This window comes from Crocodylus porosus, unplaced genomic scaffold (genome assembly GCF_001723895.1).
Source record: "Crocodylus porosus isolate Cpor-Errol unplaced genomic scaffold, CroPor_comp1, whole genome shotgun sequence".
NCBI classification, from domain to species: Eukaryota; Metazoa; Chordata; order Crocodylia; family Crocodylidae; genus Crocodylus; species Crocodylus porosus.
Genome location: NW_017728886.1, coordinates 144,205,025 through 144,221,373, shown reverse-complemented (window position 1 = coordinate 144,221,373; position 16,349 = coordinate 144,205,025). Strand labels below are relative to the sequence as shown.

Below are 16,349 nucleotides of genomic sequence, written 5' to 3'. Positions count from 1 at the left end.
GAAGGGTCTTCCAACTATAGTCCCAGTACACAACCTGAGAATGCCTTCACAAACTTATCTGACTCTCTGTAGATGTCTTGTTAGTATCAGCTTAAAATTTTAGCAATAAGCTTTGAGAACAAATGCCTTCCTGAGAAACAGCCACTCCTTTATTCCCTCCCCTCAACTAAAAGTATCAACTCTAAATGCTTCAAAATTCAAGACAGATGTGGTCTTTCAAACCTTCAAAGCTGATTTTGAAGAGCAAAGCAGCCCAAACAAATTACCTTAAAACTAGTGTGAAAACAGAAACAAATTTGAGGAAGTTGCACTTACCATATGTAACTGAATCCAAGATGAGGCCCCACCCCTGCACTTAGCAAGGGGAAAGAAGCCCCTGGTCTTGGATCCAAGTACGAAGCTGGGTGTGGGCGGGGAAGAGCGCTGGGTGCTGTGGCTCTGACTATAGCCCAAAGAAGCCACAGCAGCTGCATCTCTCCTACCTTTGTCCCTGCAGTCCTTCTTCCCCACCCCCACCCTCACCGCCACCCTTACTGTCCAGCATGACTTTGGCTTGATTCCCACCCAGGCATGAAGCGCATGGAAACTCTGTACCTCACCCAGCTAATCAGCAACAGTAATACTGCTGCATGTCCAGGTAGGGCCCACACTTTCATATGCTTGGTGATCTGGAAGGGAATGAAGCCAGAGCTGCATTTGATGGTAAGGTTGGGGGGAGGATGGGGGCAGAGCCAGTGGGGAGGCAGGCATCAGAGGGTGGGGGGTGCAGGTCGTGGGCTGGCTGCAGGAGAAAGCTGAGAGGGAGGCACATGGCAAAGGACTACCTGCCCAGCCCTACTTTTCCTGCTGTAGCAGTGAGGGTAACAAAATTTGAGATGCTCCAATTAGATTCTGTACTTGGAAAAATTATAACATCTATCAATTTTCTACATATACAATCTAGTTATTGGGGGGGGTGTCACCTTTAATTCAGGGTGATTTTTTTGGAGTAAATATGGTAATTCTATAAGAGATGGCAATTCTCTGGAATTTATAGGGTCCTGCAATACACAACTTCCTAGATAAGAGAATTGTCATCGTAGGAGTACTCCTTCATGGCAAATCACTAACAATATAAGCGTGTCACAGCAGATGAGATAATAAGTGTGCTGCACTTCCTGTATTACATTAAGACGTTTGATTAAAATAGCAAGGCAAACATTCTTTCAAAAATGACAATACCCTCTTTTCTAGAAGACTAATTTGTATCTGTGAAACTGCCCAAATCGTGATAGCACCTATGTCCATACAAATAAAACTTCTTGAATGCATACCCCCGATCATACCAATGTCTTGAATCAGAACGGACAAAGCAAGTTCTACTGGATTAGAGTGATTAGTTCTACTTTGATTTCCTTCAGACTGAAACATCTGTAATCAAGTAGCAGAATGGTACTCGAGGAATTACTCAATGGTTTCACCCCCACTACCATAAACTAAGGGAATCAATTAATTACAATCTGGTTCCTAACTTGCATGAATGGAAATATACTTTAAAACAAGAAAAAAAAATTGCTTGGACTGCTGCTTTACACACACACTAATTTTATTATTGCTCCTGATTCTCAACAGGTAAAAGAATTAAACAGAAAAATTATTATTGCACACTTGTATTGCTTGAGATTTTGTAAAAAGACAGAGCCCCCAAATTTCTGGAAGGGCCTCAGAGTTCTGCTTGTGAAAGGAATAGGCTGTTGAAATGCCCTTAAAACTATTTACAATAAGAGGAAAGATTTCTTATACTTTAGTCAGTTCAATACTTTATAAATTTAATAAATGTTGTGGTGCTTTCTGAAGTCCAATCAGCATGTCAGCACCCAACTCATTTGCTGAAAGATGTTTAGATGCCTCCCTGCCTATTTAAGAATTTAAAAACCAGACTCAGTGTTCTCTGTATGACAGTCCCACTTCACATGATAGTGCTGCACATACAGAGCTGACCTGACAGTCAGAGCCATAATCTTTCAAAAACAAAGGTTGCTGAAAAGGTTCTTTTTCTTAAAATACATTCTGTGCTACAGTAACAGAGGTCCTCAAACTTTAAATCTTGTTAAATGACAGTTACAATATTTTTCTATATTAAAGAGCAGAACTGAGAGACCCATCTCTATAGGTCAGTGGGAACCTAAAGAACAGTTAGATAACCATAGGTGGCATGTTTTACTTTCAGTTGCTGATATGCTGCTGCCAAGAAAACGCTAGCAAGTTGTTATTGCAAGGTGGATTTGTTATGCAGTGATGCAAAGGACAATTCTTAAGCCCTTTGATTTGACTGACCAAAGAGAACAGAGCTTTTTCTTACTTCATTCTGCATGAGCTAGCCATGGACTACAAAACGTTTTAATATATGCTATAAAAATCCAAGCCAGCGCTCACAATCCAGGGAAAGCTGGCCTTGCAGGGAAATGTTAAATGTACCATCTTTTAAAAGTAAAAAAAAATAAAAATAAAAAAGAAAGGAAATAGTGACTAGTTTGAGAAGGGAACACATCTTGTTTATAGCCAAAAGATTGCTGTATGATAAGCAGTGCCTCAATAAAACTTGAAAGAAAGTTTAGCCAGAGAAATAGGGTTCTGAAAATAAAGGTATTGGAAAATGAATGACCACATTTTGTATTTTTCTTTTCTTGTTTCATAGTTTTTATAAGACAATGATTCTTCTGCTGCAAAGAACTCAGAAAGACCACAACAGGACAAAAATGTTTTTAACACTATAAATTCCTATTTGAAATCTCTGGGTTTACCTTGTGACTCATGTTTGCACACCTAACATTGTGTGACACCTCACAGCATCTCAAGATACTCCAGGGTGCCACAGCATCTTGACTTCATTGTCTCGATGAGCTGTTTGAAATGCAAAATGACACCCCAAAACAAACAAACAACAAAGCAAAGCAAAAAAAAAATTATCTCCTTCAATTTGGGCTTCAGTCTTACTACAAAATTAAAAAAAACAAACAAACTATTTCACTAATCAATATAACATTAGTTTTACAGGTAAGGTTCTCTCAGATCAAAATGATTCATCTTTTCCAATAAAAGTTGCCTATTAACAAACCTCAAGATTTATAAAACTTAATTTTAAAATCACAAAAGTACCCACTAAAAGTTTCTGATGAACTTCACATTTTTCTCATGTTAAAAATGATGACAAAATACTTGGAACTTAATTTACTTCAATTCTGTTTTTTGTGAGTGCACTTGCATGATGCTCCAAAATCAAAATCAATAATTTTGGTTGCATGTAATCTTTTAAAAAGGTAATCAATACTTTAAAGAGAAGTAGGCTATAACAAAACTAACTAAAGCTTTCAAAGGGTTAAAAAAAAGTTTGTATATATGTGGAAGTAACCCTTAAGTTATAAAACATTTTGCATCAATTTTATTTTTTTGAAGAGATTTTTCAAAAATATATCTGATGCTGAAAGGGAAAAAAAGGGAAGGTTAAATAAAAGGAAACAAATGCAACTTTCTGCAAAGACTTCTCTTTTTTCAATCAAACTTCTCAGCAGTTTGCATTTTAGATGGAAATTAATTGGAAGCTGTGTCACTGATGCATGCGAATACTTACTGCATATCCTTACCATACAGGAAGTACTTCTAATTGTGGTATCAAAATAGTTTCTTCACATGCAATACACGTTATATTTTACTTCACTTATCTAGAACCTGGCTAATTATTCTTTGCATACAACAGGGCTGCCCAACTTCCATGGAAGTTACTTTCTGACATCCTGGCAACTGTTACATCTTCATAATCCTGTAGCGGTACAAGTTAGCTAAAATCACTGAATGAAAACGGGGTAGAAAAATTACAAGAGCTTGCTAAACCTTCTACCACTACAGGGGAAAGAAGAGGTAACAGCTATACTGTAAATAGTTTATCAGTATCATTTAATACCAATACTTCTGTCATATATCAGATGTAGATACACACACCTGTTTCTGTCCAAAGATTAGTCTAAACTCCATAAAACAAAGGACTATTTCATCACTCAATATACCTGCTCATTTAAAGAGTAATCTGTAACCTGGCTGAGTTGATTTGAAGGCTAACTCTAAAGTAAGAACACTCCTCAAACCACTCGTCTACCCACTTGTTCCTCAGTCTAACTGAAGAGCATTAATTTGCGAATCAAGCAAACCTTTTTCATCTTTCCTAAAGAAATGAGTCCAATTATGTTGGACTATGCTATGATTCATGCAATTATAAATAAATAACATAGTACAGTAGAAGCTCCAGTAATCGGCATCTTACAAGCCGGCATGCCGGCTTGTAAGATAAAGTGAAACCGGAAGCGGCCACTGTGGCGCTTCCAGTTTTTCCAAGCCCCCATGGCCCAGAGCAAAGCAGCTTGAATTACCAAGCCCCCACGGCCTGGGGGTGTAACAGGCTGCACAGGGCTGTGCAGGGCCTGCCTCTGTCCCACAGGGCCCGCAGCAGGAGGGGTGGCGATGCGGTGGGAGGGGCGGCGGGACACTCCAGATGCGGCAGAAAAAGTGGTGAAGGCCGCTCAACTAACCGGCATATTTTGTTATTCAGCATCCCCCATTCCCAGGCCAGATAACAGAGCTTTTACCGTACTAAAGTTTGACAATAGTTTGGAGGTAGCTCCTTAAAGAGACTATTTTGATGCCACCTACTTCCAGTGCAGTTTGGATGTAGAGGCAGTCCAACTTACAACATTTTGAGTTACAATGTTTTGCACTTACAATGTTTATAAATTGACACCCTGTTTTAACTTTGATGTCAGTTTCAACTTTACAACGCTTGATCTGACATGATTCCACGCCAGCAAACAAGTTCGCTGTGTCACCTATCTCCCTAGAGAACATCTGCCCAAACTTCTCTGGACACTTTCTTTAACAAAGCAGACAAGACTCCAGAAAAACCTGAAGCCAAGACTCCTGAGAAGACTCCAGCCAAAAACCCTTCAAAAAGTCCAGCAAAATCACTTCAAAGAAGTCCTTCCAAATCAAGATTGCTATTTACAATATAAATACATTAATGTAGCTATATTACTCATCTATAATTGAACTGAGAACAAAATTCTGGGTTATTTTTGGTGAAAACAGGGTATCAGGTATTGGTTCAGGAATGAATCCAACATTTATAACATTGTTTCCTATGGGAAAATCGGTTCTAAGTGACAACATTTAAATTTAAGACAGAGTTTTCGGGAACAAATTGTGTTGCAAGTCCAAGGACTGCCTGTAAGTATAAGGGCATGTAGGCATCATTTCCTTCTAGAAAATGCATTTGTGGAGGAATGCTCAGAATCTGCCCATGTAACAAGTGTGTAGGTAGAACAGAATACAATCAGCTTGTTTCTGAATACTGTTTCTTAATATGCAAAAAGGTGATGATAGAAATTTTTTGTCCTACATCTAAAGGGCCTTTCCATCAGGACATAAAACAGTGAATAACGGTAATGCTTCTGAAACACATGGAATATTAAGTTTTTGACTGCAGTTTTGTATCATTTCAGTTCAGTATTTCTATTGTACAGAATTGTCAACTTTTAAAACCAGCTCCAATAGAAGAGACTAATAGGAGTTCTCTTGGAGAATGACACCGTCTCCAAAACATTCTGTGATCAAGTTCTTGTAAAAGATGCAACGACCAGAAATTTTTTGGAAAAAAAGTCCCTCTCAAGGTGATTAACTTTTTCGTCTAGAGAATAGATGAGGCAAGAACAGTTTTTTGGAATACTCTACAACAGAAATAGTTCAGGATGGATAGTATGGATAAAATCCAGAAATTTTACAGATTTGCAATACAAAGCTCAGATTACGGAAGTACTAAAACAGGATTCTTAACCGGGCTGTCATGGCCACCAACCTAATTCAGTTCTCAAGTGAGGAGGTACCGTATTTTTTGGACCATAAGATGCACTTTTCCCCCGCAAAAGTGGGGGGAAAATGAGGGTGCGTCTTATGGTCCGAAGGTGTGTGTCCCGGGGAGACGGGGCGGAGCTTGCCCGCGGAGGCGGCGGAGCCCGAGCGGGACATCCGCCGCTTGTTTACACCGGAAGCCGGCGCCCGTGCCAGTGGCCGGGAGCTGGCAATAAAAATGGCCGGCCACCGGCATGCATAGTCTCTCCTGCCATAAAAACTGGGTGCGTCTTATGGTCAGGTGCGTCTTATGGTCCGAAAAATACAGTAAGCATGCTCTTCCCCGCCGCCCCAGTGGCACTCAGGTTGCTGTCCTCCCTCCTCCCCTGGCAATGCCTGAACTAGGCAGAACAGTGGACCTGGGGCTGCAGAGCTGTAATTTTCAGTCCAGCTTGTCCTTTGCTCTTCCCATGCTCCCAGGGCTGGAGGAAGGGGCTCTGAGGGGCAACTAAATATTAAAGAGTTGCTAGCTGGTACACTGCAAATCCTTACTAGTCAAATTAGGAAGGCAAACATCTCCAGCTAGAGGCATGTAAACGTTTCTTAGAACCTGTTTTATCTGAGGGGAAAGGCCTACTCATTCAAGTGCCTTGTGCTACCGGACTTATGTGCTTTATAGAAGACTCGGACTGATATGTAAGACTGCAGGCAGGTTTATGAGATTAAAGCTAAACACACAATAAATAATTTAGCAGCTTACTGCAGAAAAAAAATCTGCTCTGTATAATAGCTAGCATCTCAAGCAGCATGAGGTGTAATCACTTTAAATGCACACCACTTTCATCTATATGCATTTTTTTGGTGCAAAGACATGAAACCAAACAAGAGGAAGGAAAAAACACACAAAAGCCAACAACAACAACATAGGAAAGGGGTGGGGTGGGGAAGAAGCAGCAGAGAAACAGGCAGCAGACCCCAGAGGAGCAGTCAGTCACAGTGGTGGGTAATATTTTTACCCAGCTGTTTTTCTTTGGTTGCCCCCTCAGGTATAACTAAAGAAAAAGAGATGGGTAAAAATAAAACAAACAATGGGACCCCAATGAAACATCAGAAAGGAGGAAGAAACAGGTGCTCATCTTTGAGGCTCTAGACCAGTGATTCTCAAACATGGTGCTGCTAAATTCAGCAGTTCTGGAAGGGTGTGCTGAGTCTAAAAGGGTTGAGAACCACTGCACTTAAAAATCAACCCTTGGATTCAATGTTGTTATCTTCAAACGTAGGTGAGTAGAGTTTATGATGGGTTACAAGTCCGAATGTTAAGGACGTAACATCCTTTACAGCAATTTAGGCCTTGTATAGACATTCAGTTTCTCCTGGCAAAGTTGCTGTTTTCCCAGGAGAAACACGGGTATACAGAATATAGCCAACTCCAGGAGAATAAAACTGGGAACCACGAGGGTTAAATCATACCCCCCTCCCTCCAGGAGAGAATATGGTCCTCCAGCTTCTCCTCTTCACCTCCAGGAGACAGTATTGGTCAATGGACTCTGCTGCTCTAGAACAATCCCCCTTAACAATTCCCACTTTATGCTGCAGGGAAAAACAACAGGCTGACCATGGGTAGTCTGGGTCAATCAGGGCTGCCCTATGCATTGTGATCTATTGCTGGGCAGACTAAGGAAGCCTGCAGCACATGCCAAGATGAATGATGCGTGCCACTGGCAGCTGGGGGAGGACAGTGACGATGACACAATGGCTGTGGGACTGTGGGGGCTGTAAGCAGGGGAGCTCCCGCAGATGCTGCTGGCGGTTATGGCGGATGGGGTGAGCGCCGACCAGGGGTTGGTGACTACCTGCAGATGTCCAGCGGCAGTGTCAGTGGTGGCCAGCAGGGATCGCAGACCACCTGCAGACACCGCTGGTGGTGTTGGCAGTGGGGTGGTGAGCGGTGACTGCTCACAGGCACCACCCAATGGTGTTTCAAGCGCCTTTTTGTAGAGGGTGCACTGCCACAGTCAGGGGGTGCACGTGTACCCACTGTGTGTTGCCCCTGTGCACAGGTCCCCCTCTTTGGCTGTACAGTTCAAGCTTTCCACTCTTCATGACCTCAGCATTCAAATATCTGTGCATGCAGCTTTGGGTAAGTTTCTTTACAAGGAGATTCTTGTGTGTACGCAGCCTAAGTTATCTCCTTATTAACTGCAACCTTACAGGAACCTTCTTGTTAACAACTCTGCTTAGTCATAAATTTGAAACTGCAACACCACGTTTCCTTCTTTAGACATTCTATACAGCATTTTACACCTTTGTCTTTAGATTGACATTGTACTACTCCATTTCTTTTTATTGTTCAGTTCTAAAGATACAAACATAGCCTGTTCAGGAAAACAAAACGTTGTACACTCATTGAAAAAAACCCAGCAGAACCCCAAACAAACAACAAAGCATTGAGTCAAAGAAACGCATGACTTGACTCCCAAAATCTCCTTAACTCAAGCTAGATACAAGACCCTGGCATTTGGCTAGCCACTAAGGAGAAAACAGTATAGGGGGCGGTGTCACAATAGAGTACACTCACTTAACTGAACTCAAGCCCACTTGGCAAAGGTGCTACAACCAACACTTATAACGTTGCACGGACTGAAGGATGACTGTTTGTAGCATCTCTTACAGGCCCATGTCTTCTCCTCTCAGACTCCACCTCCACCAAAAGTCACAATGATTATCTGTAAATGTAACTCATTAATCTTCCATTTCTCATTCTTTTCTCCTCAGTCTTTCTACATCTGCCTTCCTTAGGGTTTCTCCAATCTTTGAATCTTTTGAAGTGTTATTCTGCTCCTCCCAATGCTTTACGTCAATTGCTTTCCTCCTTTTCCTCTATTCTCCCAAAACAGGAGAACGCTTGAGGCACATTCCTTTTTGGCAACACTTAGTATTGTGATCAAAGTGGAAGAGCAACAGTTTTCCTCCCTCTTCCTCACCCCTCCTGCTCTGCTGCCATTTGTGTTGCTTATCCATCCTCTGCTATTCCCCTCTGCAGAGCAAACGCACCGAAACTCACTGAGGAACTAATGCACTGGAAATGATTCCACTTCACGCTTACTCCTCTCTCCTCAGACAGTGGAAGAAGTAGCACAAGAAAAAGGTGAAGTGCAGACAATGAAATGAAACTCTGAAAGGTTACATTAAGTTAAACCCTTGATGTCATCCATTTGTTGAGCTCCTCCAAGTGGTGGAGGGGCAAACAGATCTGAACTGAATATGATACTGCTACCCCAGATATGATCCTTTAGCCATATTAGAACATTTAAAAAAAAACAAAAAAAAAAAGAACAGTTTTAAATTCTTATTACTTCCTCAAACATTTTAAGGATAGAGTTTCTTCACACACAAAATCTATGACTAGAGAAAATCAATTTGGTTTTCATTCATTAGAATAGACAACATTATTAAGAGTGAAAAAGGGTGTAGGAAATCTAGGCATGCTCCTGGCTAGTTCGGTTAGAACCCAGACATTAAGTTTCGAGGGCCTGTAAAACCTGGGCTACTAACCCTGCAGAATTTTTTCTGTTGTCATTATGGTCCATTTACTAAACTAGATTACGCAATATCATAATCACCAACAACTGAGTCTGAGCACCCATATCAGGTGTGTTTATAATAAAACACGCTTCTCAAAAGGTGTTGAGGCCTGATTCTCAAGGCATCTGAAAAATTACTTTAAAAGAAGTAATAAGTATAAGTTGTTGAATGAAGTTATTTTGTTTAATATGGGAAAGAAAAAGGTGTCAGACAGGGAAAATGGAGGTATAAACAAGTTAAATATTGCACTGGTTTCAAAGCAAGTTATGGGAGTAAGGCAACAGCAAAAGTGTAAAGACATTAACATGAAAAAAGTTCATGTCTACCAAGCAGATGAAAATTCACAGGTTGGATATAGCAACCACCATAAACACATATAACTCCTGAAAGCTGTTGCTAAACATAAGACAGGTCAATGCAGCATTCACAGATGCAAGTGCTGGATTAGGGAACAGCACAGCATTCAGCAAATAATCCACAGACTTCTGCTTCGACAGCACAAGAGAATAGGCATGGAAATCTTACCCTGGTGGTTCTTGGACGGTTTTGTTTTCCACCTTCTGTTCACACTCCTTTATCATGGAGCTTAAAATAACCTATACAAATCAGAGTTAGGGAGAAAAAAAAAGAACTTCAGGTATCTAGTTTTCAACATCAGGATTTCTGCTTAAATCTGAAATTCTAATTTACTTCAAAAGTAATGTTACATTATTTTCAGGCACATTTAAAATGCAAACTTCTGATAATGTTTGCAGTTATAAGCACAGCACAAAAGTTTTTTCCTTTTCTTTTTTTTTAAATAATTACCACGGTTCACACCTGCCTTTTTGTTGTAAGCTTTAAGCACCACATTAATTTCCCATCTGATAGAAATGCCTTCATTTTTCAACAACAAATGAAGATTTCTGTTCATTGAAGAGCGATCATTAATAGTGAAATGAATATTTTTACGTTTACCTCATTATTAACCCTTACAATCATCCTTAAGAGTGAAATGCAGGAAAAGCGAAGAGAAATTGAGATGGCAGTGCAAGACAGCTAGCTGTTCAGTGGAAAGGCAGTGGTACTTTAAGCTGGTGCACCCTTGTAACAGTGCCTGTTAGTGCCGCTGTATCCGGGAATCTATAGATGCTTTTTTTTATTTGCTGATACTTATTTCTACACTGTTGAAATTTATTTGAAAAAAAATCTGCAAATATGTTTACTGAATCCTTTGTGGCTGAATAAAAAGGATTCTATTTTATTATTAGAGACCTCTGTTCCTATGCAAATCATAAAATGCTCTCGACAGGAGAGGCCTAAAAAGAAGGCTTACACACGAAAGTACGGTCTTCAGCACATTAGACTGCAGATGAAACAGTTATGCAAGTCAGTCAAAATGTACAAACTGACACTGTAAACCTATCCAACACCTATTACAGAAATCACTCAACTGAAACTTTTTGGCTCACACCCTGATAGAAAACTGAGGACTTTCCTTGCTTTACTTTTTCTTGGCTGTCCTATTAAGTTAATTAAAGTGTCTGACAAAGCCAGGAACTACTGAAACCAGCCATTATGTCCCAAAGGATGATCAATAAAATTCCCAAAAGATTAAAAAGTTCCCAAAAGATTCAAGATCCTAAACATATGGACCGAAATAAATTATTTCTTGAGGAAGCAGGATTTAAAAATTTGAGACTTATCCTCTTCTGGGTAATAAGAGTTACTTCCATATGATGACTATTTTGCAACACAGCGCATGAAACAAATTGGTTAGTCAAATTATAAAGGTGCCTGCATCAAAAAAGCCACTGTCAATACCAGTATCAATTTGTTTGCTATCTATTAAAACAGGATTGGCAACCTATGCCTGCAGGCCAAACCTGGCCTGTGAAGGTCCAATCCAGTCCATATTTTACTAAAGGCATTGCCTATCAACTCCGGTTGCTCCAGCCTGTATGAAAGGCTCCTCTTCCTCACTGTAGCCTCTGCTTACCATCATTGGAGAGTACGGCGGCCCATGGTGCTGGCCAGATTGCAAGCTGTGACCAGCATTAGTAAGAGATTGCCAACCCCTGCATTGAAATGTTAAAGGCTGGTACAAGCCTGAAGATTAAAGCAAGATAACTGAAGTTCTAGGGTATGCTGGGTGCATCCATAGATACAGCACAATGGACACCATGCAGAGATATGAGCTGTCTGAGCAAGCTACTCTGGGTCTCCAAGATACTGCAAATGCATCAGCATTGAGTTCCATTTGGATTAGTATAATCTGCTTCCCTATACAGCTAATTAATTAGGTTCAGTAAACCACTACATTAAACACAGTTATACCACTTGCAATGCACACACTAGCTCAACTAACTGCCCAGGACTGCACTGTGATATGTACAGACATATCCCTTGCCTCGAAGGATCCACAGTGCTGGGGGTATGTAGGCAAAATCAATAAGCAGTAACTGTTGGAAACGCACACATCCATGCAGTCCTAAACCAAAATGTGAGGAACAATATATTCAGGACTGCGACCACTGCTGTCATCTCAACTGACAAGAACTCCCCCTCCCCAAAGTACTCTTAAATGCACAAGGAGAGAAGTGATGAAACTATGTCTTGAGAAAGTCAATATGAAAATACACACAACTGTCTTTTCTTGATAAAAAATAATCCAAAATGTGTAGATGCACAATCACAAAATACACAAGCTCACATGTAGTATCTAGAATATAACCAAATGTATACAAATACAAAGAGGGCATTTGTTCAGGGCTCCAGGTTATTCTCCAGAGAACACTTCTTGGATAATACCTGTTGGGTAATTCCTTTTCTTTCTCTCTAGCTTGGATGCTCACAATTGCCAATGGGATTGCCTGTGAAAAGCAACATGGACTAACACAATAAGAACATTTTTAGATCTTTATTATTCAAGTGTAGCCTCTGTAGAGCCTCAAGAAGTCAGATAATAATTAATTCCAGGTGTATCAGTTTTCTTTCCCAAACAAGGATTTTATTTGGCTTCAACTGGGATGTAAGGTAACTTCATAAATTTAATTGAACACATTTTTCAAATGTGCCACAGAACGGCCTAAGAACAAAGCAATGCAGCTATAGGTCATACAGTATTATATCACCTACTGCTTACAACATTGAACACGAAGCTATTTAGACAATCTCTGAACTTTGAAAAAATAGAAGTGGCACTCAAATACTGCAGAATAACAAGACAGCTTTGCCCAAACCTGATAATAGCTTAGTGATACTCAACTCATGAAATCTAAGGCTTTTGGTAACATTGAGGGGTTGATGGACAAACAAAACTGGATACCATTGCAAAAAAGTACTGGGCGCGAGATGAATAGTATACCATTCTTATATGGCATCATGAAAGAAGGAGCCTACTGATATGTCTGACTTGGACTTTACTTGTTATAATACTGGTCTCAAAAGGAAGTTTGAATGATAAATAGTAAAAACTCCTCAATGGATTTCAAAGAACAACTCCACAAGTCTTAAGTTGCCTGAAGACAGAGGATTTTGTCCTAAAGCTAGCAGTGCTCTTTAAAAAGCCATTCACACCCAGATTTAAAAAAACCCCACAAACCAGAACCTTTTGGACCAAGCAGATTAACTACCATATATACCTTATAGAGCAAAAGCACCAAATTTCACAAAATATTCAGATACGGTGTTTGTATTGTTGTCCCAAATATCAAACGTTTTTGAAAGAATAAATCATTTCTATTTGAAAAATGCATTTTATATGCAGAAGCCTTGAAAAATACCAGCAGAACCAGTTGCACCTCACATGAACATCTTAAATTTCTCTGACATATTTACAATAGATAGGCTGCTGGAGTTTCAATTCATTTGAATGGCCAAGCTCTTTTTCTGTAGCAGAACATTAGAAAAAAAACAGCATTTTTTAAAACTTTCTCACATCACGCAGAACACACAAAATCACTTCTTGCATTATTGCTTACTGGGGAAGAGGACTGAGCACCGACGGAATGTGTTAAAACAGAATATGATTTCATGCAATCCTGAAAAAAGAATGGCCTAAGAGCCATTTTAAATCACATTTTTAGGTGTCATTCAAGACAGGAAGAGGAAGGGAAAATAGGTAAATTGGGCAATGCAGGAGAAAAGCAAGTTTTAATAGTCCTGATAATAGGGGATGAACAGTAAAAGAGTGAGATGGCAGTGAATGTGGAGTGGGGAGATGGGAAAGGAGATGCACTCACCATCCCCTGGGGCAGTGACTCTCAGCCAGGGTCTCTCAGCACCCTGTGGAGCCACCAGATCCTTTGAAGGGTGTTGTGAGGTGTGAGGATGTTAGCAGGCAGGCAAGGCTCAGGCTTGCCCCTGCCTGGCCAACCCCCAACCCCACCACCCAGCCCCTCTGCCGGGAGGTAAGCACTAGTGTAAATAAATGAGTTTTGGAAATTGTGTGTCACTTAATTCACCGAAGTTATAGAGGGGGTCATCAAGTCCAGTGATGCTGAGAACCACTAACCTAGGAGGGCTAGGGAGATCATGTGTCCTGAATCTCAAGTGAGACATTAACACTGCCCCGGGAAGTACATTCAGGCTTTGAACTCTGGCCTTAGCTGAGTGTGCTGCAGCACAGTACAGAGGAGGTAGGGTGGGGTGGAGAGAGAACCAGAGACAGTAATGGGTGGTGGTAGGGCAATGCTCCATGGGATGCTGGGGAATTGGCAATTCCTTATGTTAAAAAGTGCTTCTTTTGTCCCATTTTCAGAAACGGGCAAAAAATTTGTGCCTGTGACCAAAATGCATGTAATGTCCAGGACAGATGTTGAAAATGGAACTATCCTGGCAAAAAAGAAGATAGAACTAGGGTAGTCTCTGGATGCTTTATTGTCTGGGAACACTTGGACTATGGTAGCCAGGCCACTGCATTCAGCTACCTGCCAAGCTTGTGACAATTCCAGTCTCTTCCAGTGTGCTGGGAGGAAAATCAAGAGACAACAGACCCAGATTGTAGGACAAAATACAATCCCCTCCAAATGTGACAAGAGAAGTTTGTACTTTTCCCATAGTACTTATGAAAAAAAAAATCAATTAAAAGGGTATAAAGGTAGTTTCCTCTGACATCAGCAAGTCTGACATAGCAGCAGATGGCAGTAATTAATAAGTAAACCAAACACAGTACAGTATTCCTGTTCTCAAAGCACAAGGAGTGTGGGGAGGGAGATACAAAGTTAAAAAATGGGGATTAAAGGCCATTGCCATCATGCCCTTTGCCCCTGTACCCCTCCTGAAACTCAAAAGGTGACTAATGCACAACATACAAACAAAATCCTTTAACACCATCTTCCATTCTCCAGTCATTGCCCCCAAAGATGGTGGGAAAATGCCTGTTCCAAAGGCTATTCTTATAGGGGCATGAAAGATCTCACTTCAGCAATGAAGACCAAAGTCTTGCTTGCTAGTGGTAATGGTGTTCCAAACAAATCACAGACAATGACTACATTCCCCATACCAATCTCTTTCAAAAGCTGTAGTTTTGAATATGGCTATGTGCTCCTTCTTTGGATGCCTTGGCACTAGCTATTTTCTAGAACAGCCATAGTATGAGTGATGGAGCCACTCCTCCCTGACAGTAATTAAGTTTGTTCAAGATGTTTTGCTAGATGTATTTTCATGTACAATATAGTGTCCAACTGAGCAAGAGCTGACTATTATCAGTGCTGCCACTTCATGCTACAGCACACTCAGATTACTACAGAACCATATACAAGCTGTCCACACATTAGTGGTCAAGTGTACCAACTGGCTTTTGTAACTGTCTAGGTCAGTAAAGACCAATCTTTTTGGCAGATGTACCACAAATTAAGCCCTGTGCCCTCCCCGAGTGCCACCCCAATCCCCTTCCCCTGCCCAATGAGCCACTTCTCTGCCCTGTGCTGCTTTGCTTTCTGCTCCTTGCCATAGAAGCTACTCTGCTGCCTGTCCTCTCCATTAGCTGTATGCCACACAGAAGCTAACCATGCTGTTTGTGGCACACATGATACAGTTTGGACACCTGTGGCCTAAATTATGCTATCCTGCACTTTTCAAAGCAGCACAGCTATGTGGCATGACTATTTTGGTTTGTTTTTTGTTTTTTTGTTTTTTGGAGAGGGGTGTTGTTTTGCACAAAACAGGAGAGAGAATGGATTTGTGATCTGGCAGCAGATGCAACCCCAAAATATTTAAATCTCTCTGTCCACATAGGAGGAAGGAAGCATATCTGGGGCCAGCATCCTTGCATGGTTTTCTGGTCAACTTCATGCATTCATACACTCCTCTTCCCCAGGATGGGAATGCAAACTCCCATTCAAGTTGTTGTTCTAAATATTTTCTCAAAAAAAATTCATTAAATTTTCCATAATCTAATAGAATTTCCAATCACTACATACTTTGTATTATGAAAAGAACCCACCTATCCAAAAGCACATTTCAATGCATGTGTGAACAATGCACTCAGAAACATATCCTTTAATTAAAGGTAAATTCTCACATCAGAGAAACCATCACTGAAAGTGATAAAATAGGAGAGAAGAAATTAAACCAAATCCAATGCAACTGCTGCAGATTTATTTTTAGGTTTTGTGATACACTGTACAGTAATTACAGTCATCCAAGCAGGCTTTGAACACATTGACCCAGCCAGATCTTTTCCAGGCCTACTTGGGTTAAGGGAAGTTCAAATCTGTAGCCTCTGACTGATGCTCAGATCATTACTGTCACTCCTGACTCAACCCTTCTGTAGTCCGTCGAGTTCCTTCCCTTTAAGTTTAGAAAGTTCCCCAGTTTAACATTCTCTCCTCAAAGTCCACATGCCCTTTTAGCTAAAAGATCTACATTTACCCATAAGCAAAACAAAAAGACTAAAACCAAATATT

The 16,349-nt window shown here is 40.6% G+C and overlaps 1 protein-coding gene across 1 annotated transcript in view; it reads right to left on the bottom strand.

Moving 5' to 3' along the window:
• KIAA1468 (KIAA1468 ortholog) overlaps window positions 1-16,349 on the bottom strand; it is a 131,498-nt gene that overhangs the window by 2,043 nt on the left and 113,106 nt on the right. The window contains 1 exon segment of the mRNA XM_019542172.1: window positions 9,985-10,055. Within this exon segment, the coding sequence (XP_019397717.1) occupies window positions 9,985-10,055 (71 nt within the window).